Source organism: Sardina pilchardus, chromosome 3 (assembly GCF_963854185.1).
Source record: "Sardina pilchardus chromosome 3, fSarPil1.1, whole genome shotgun sequence".
Taxonomy (NCBI): domain Eukaryota; kingdom Metazoa; phylum Chordata; class Actinopteri; order Clupeiformes; family Clupeidae; genus Sardina; species Sardina pilchardus.
In genome coordinates, this window is record NC_084996.1 from 25,682,802 (window position 1) to 25,687,801 (window position 5,000).

Below are 5,000 nucleotides of genomic sequence, written 5' to 3' on the forward strand. Positions count from 1 at the left end.
GTGTGTGTGCGCGCACGCTTGTGAGCATCTGTGTAACTGAGGTGGTGAGCATGGCATTCTTCTGTGGCAGGCACACACACTGTCTCCTCATCCTGTAGTGTGTGTGTGCACTAAACCCAGCCCCTGGATCTGCCCCAGTCCCCCCGAGCTCTTGAGGAGCCTTTAAAGACACGCCTGGCCAGACAGCAGCACACCTGTAGGTGATTGATTGCTCATGCCTTACCGAGGAGCAGAGTTCTAATTGAGGGAGGATGAGTCATCGTGAGAACGCAACACCTGCCATCTGCTTTGGCTAATTATCATCATTTTCATATTAGCAAGAGCAACTAATGAGTTAGATTAACTGCACTGCTACTGTGCAGAGCAATAGTCAAAACAACACAACAAGATGGAGGACAGAAACTTTAGGAGCTGAAACTTTAGGACTGAATACAGTGCAGTCATGCTGCAGGACTTGGTAGACTGTCCTATGGCACATGTGTTTGGGTGTGTGTGTGTGTGTGTGTGTGTTTGAGTGTGTTAATTGCATGACCATAAATGTGCTGTTGTGTGTTTCAGATGTCTCTGTTTGCACATACACACATACATGCACATACAAACACACAGAGACATACACACACACACCTACACACACACACACACACACACACACACACACACACACACACACACACACACACACAGACACAGACACACACACACACACACACACACACACACACACACACACACACACACACACACACACACACACACACACACACACACACACACACACACTTGATTGAACTCATCATATGCTTTCAGCACCCTTGATGGCCTCCGCCGGGTGTCTCCAGGATATCAAAGGCAGGTGTCGGTCTGATTTAGCCAATCAGGGGGTGTGATTAGAACATCAGACCAATCAGGCGTGCCACTGAGGCCGAGTCTGAGGGAGGCGGCTCCATGGATCTATTCATCTGCACTACAGCTGTGTGTGTGTGTGTGTACTGCTGTGTGTGTGTGTTTACAGCTGATACCGCTGTGTGTGTGTGTGTGTGTGTGTGTGTGTGTGTGTGTGTGTGTGTGTGTGTGTGTGTGTGTGTGTGTGCCGCTGATACCGCTGATAACACTGCTGTTAGCGCTGACACGAGCAGCAGGACATCGTCCTCTAACACCCTCTTTAACTCACTGTGTGCTGACGTGTTCAGTGTTATTGTCTTTAACTCTCACTGTGTGCTCAGTGTTATTGTCTTTAACTCACTGTGTGCTGACGTGTTCAGTGTTATTGTCTTTAACTCTCACTGTGTGCTCAGTGTTATTGTCTTTAACTCACTGTGTGCTGATGTGTTCAGTGTTATTGTCTTTAACTCTCACTGTGTGCTGATGTGTTCAGTGTTATTGTCTTTAACTCTCACTGTGTGCTGATGTGTTCAGTGTTATTGTCTTTAACTCTCACTGTGTGCTGACGTGCTCAGTGATATTCTCAATTTCCTGCAACTTTTAGTTTAGTGTCAGTCCACCAATTACAGCTGTGTTTGCTGAGGATACCCATTTGTGCTGTGTGTGAGAGAGAGAGAGAGAGAGAGAGAGAGAGAGAGAGAGAGAGAGAGAGAGAGAGAGGGGGGGGGTAGGATGGAGGAGGGGGGGTTGGAGAAGAGAGAGAAGTAAGCAGGAGCGACAGCAGGGAGGATAAGGAGGAGAGAGAGAGAGAGAGAGAGAGAGAGAGAGAGAGAGAGAGAGAGAGAGAGAGAGAGAGAGAGAGAGAGAGAGAGAGAGAGAGACGGCCGGTGCTGATCAAACACATGCAGGCTGACGGGGTGGACGAGCGCTTGTCTTACCTCATTCACAAACACCCAGTGACTGTCCTTAGACGCCAGATTGGTCTCCACCGCCTGAGAGAGGGAGAGAGGGAGGGGGGGGGGGAGAGAGGGAGAGGGCAGCAAGTGTGAAAGAGAAAAGGAAGATATGAAGAGAGAGAGATAGAGAGGGAGTGACAGCAAGGAAGGAAGTGAGAGACAGTGAAAGAACAAGAGGGAGAGAGAGAGCGAGAGTGTGAAAGAGAGCGGGAGGGTAGGAGGAGGGAAAACAAGAGAGCATATATAAGTAAGACTGGTGCGTGACAGTTTTAATTTAAAAGAAGAGCAGGCAGAGGATGACTGGAGCGCTCACTCCCCACTTCTCAAGTAGCAGAGCACGCAAATAAGGACTCGCACACACACACATCCTCCCCCACTCTCCAGACCGCAAAACACTGCCATGGAACAATCAGACATTCTCAAAGGAGAAAACACACACACACACACACAAACACACACACATCATGCGCACGTACACATACGCACACACAGAGTGAGCCCATTTCAAGTCCAATTCTAAGGAGAATGTTTACAAGCTCGCGTTTCAGACGCTGTCTCACTCCCAAACAGGCTTTAAAACGCTCCATCAAATATGACAACGCTAGCGCGCACCCAGTGAACAACAAACAAGACACGCTGCTGTAACCAGAAATAAAGCGTTTGCGTGTCAGTGTCAATGACGAGAAGAGACATCACAAAAGCCCTGCGCACTCTCCGAGCCCTCCATCTCCGCGGCGATGCCTCCTGGCGCCCTGCCCTCTGTGTACCAGCGTGATTCATCACTGGTGAGTCGCCGCCGATGAGCACGGCTGCCATGAAACCAAACGCAAATGTCAGCATGCCAAAGGCCTCTCTCCTTACCTCGCAACATACAAGCCCACGTATGCAGCTCTTTTTAATCTACATCTAAATATACATACAGTATCCTACATGTAAAGAAATGCTCTCTGACTTTCAACACCCCTGTGGCTATCTAAGTAACTGAGGAACTAGTTCAGTCAGTTTAATCTCACTTGAATACTACTACTACTACTACTACTACTACTACTACTACTAATAATAATGATGACAACAACAACAACAACAACAACAACAACAATAATAATAATAATAACAACAACAACAACAACAACAACAACAATAAGCTTTATTTGTATAGCACCTTTCAAACACAGAATATATTATATTTATATTTGGAGAATTAAACACAATAATAGAGAGAACATTTTAATGATACAAACAAACAAAACAGTAAATAAAAATGAGAGATCTATATTTAAGTAAAAATGAGAATTCACAACATGGCGAGGAGATAGATACACACACATTACAACTGATGTGGTGGAAATAGCAGCAATAGAATGCAAAGCAATGTGAAGAAATAGGCTACAAGATAAAAGCACGTCCACTAACAGCTCTCACACACAGCTATGTTTGTGTACAGACTGAGACAAGGTGTTCCATAACTTAGCTTGAACTTTAGTTCTGAGAGAGAGAGAGAGAGAGAGAGAGAGAGAGAGAGAGAGAGAGAGAGAGAGAGAGAGAGAGAGACTCTCTCCAGATGAGACCTCTGGTGCTGCTGAGTGTAGCCAGGCTTAGGGAGTTGCCGTGGTGACAGACATGACAGGTGTGACAGGGGTGAGTTTTCAACAGTATCTCTAATTCTACAGCTCCTTCCTCTCCAACCCAGCTTACACACTCTCTGACGCAGCAGCTTAGGTGTTTCTCATCTCTCTCTCCACACATGCACGCACGCACGCACGCACGCACGCACGCACGCACGCACGCACGCACGCACGCACGCACGCACGCACGCACGCACACACACACACACACACACACACCACCCCACTCCCCCCTGCTCCAAGAGACCAATTACTGGTCCAGCTGCCAAGGCCCTTACAAGCTTCTCTCTGCTCTGCCGTCAGTCAGTCAGGAGACGGTCAGTCAGGGTCTCAGAATCTCCGCTGCTCCGTGGAGACAGGGTACAGAGAGGACACTCCAGCGACACTCACATGATTACAGGGTGTGACCCCAGGACTGGGCAGGACTGGGCAGGAGAGTGAGCCGAGCGCGACAGGATGTCCCTGAGGGGCAGGCAGGCCCTGGAGAGGAAGTGTTGCACTCTCTCATTTAATCCCTTCTCTCATTAATCTATCTACTGTAGGTTAAGACTGGTGTGGCCTTGCTGATATTGTTATTGTTGTTTTTATTGTTATGAATCTATCTACTGTAGGTTACTACAGCGGCCTTGCTGATATTGTTGTTATTGTTGTTTTTATTGTTAACTGCCATAGTAGTTCTCCCACATCTCCGCTGTTGAGGTATGTGGGATGTTTGATGTGGGGCTGTACAGTATCAGTGGGGCCGTATCAGTGGGGCTGTAGCAGTGGGGCTGTACAGTATCAGTGGGGCTGTACAGTATCAGTGGGGCTGTATCAGTGGGGCTGTACAGTATCAGTGGGGCTGTACAGTATCAGTGGGGCTGTATCAGTGGGGCTGTATCAGTGGGGCTGTACAGTATCAGTGGGGCTGTATCAGTGGGGCTGTATCAGTGGGGCTGTACAGTATCAGTGGGGCTGTACAGTATCAGTGGGGCTGTACAGTATCAGTGGGGCTGTATCAGTGGGGCTGTATCAGTGGGGCTGTACAGTATCAGTGGGGCTGTATCAGTATCAGTGGGGCTGTACAGTATCAGTGGGGCTGTATCAGTGGGGCTGTACAGTAACAGTGGGGCTGTACAGTATCAGTGGGGCTGTACAGTAACAGTGGGGCTGTACAGTATCAGTGGGGCTGTACAGTATCAGTGGGGCTGTATCAGAGGGGCTGTATCAGCGGGGCTGTTCACAGCAGATGGAGATCTTGATACTTAGATGTCTGTTGAGACACGTGGGAGTCCTACAGTGTACACACCAGATGGCTGTTAAGACACTGTGCTGTGTTGTGCTTATATACTCATGGTCTGTTCACATAACGTCTATCAGCATAAACATAGTGTATGTCTAATGACTGATGTACTGTATGCATAAACATAGTATATGTCTAATGACTGATGTGTGCATAGTATGTCTAATGACTGATGTGTGCATAGTATGTCTAATGACTGATGTATGCATAAACATAGTATATGTCTAATGACTGATGTGTGCATAAACATAGTAT

General features: G+C 47.7%; 1 protein-coding gene across 1 annotated transcript in view; it reads right to left on the minus strand.

Moving 5' to 3' along the window:
- grid1b (glutamate receptor, ionotropic, delta 1b) overlaps nucleotides 1–5,000 on the minus strand; it is a 434,612-nt gene that overhangs the window by 78,626 nt on the left and 350,986 nt on the right. The window contains exon 5 of the mRNA XM_062532571.1: nucleotides 1,821–1,874. Within this exon, the coding sequence (XP_062388555.1) occupies nucleotides 1,821–1,874 (54 nt within the window). The remainder of the gene's footprint in view (nucleotides 1–1,820; nucleotides 1,875–5,000) is intronic.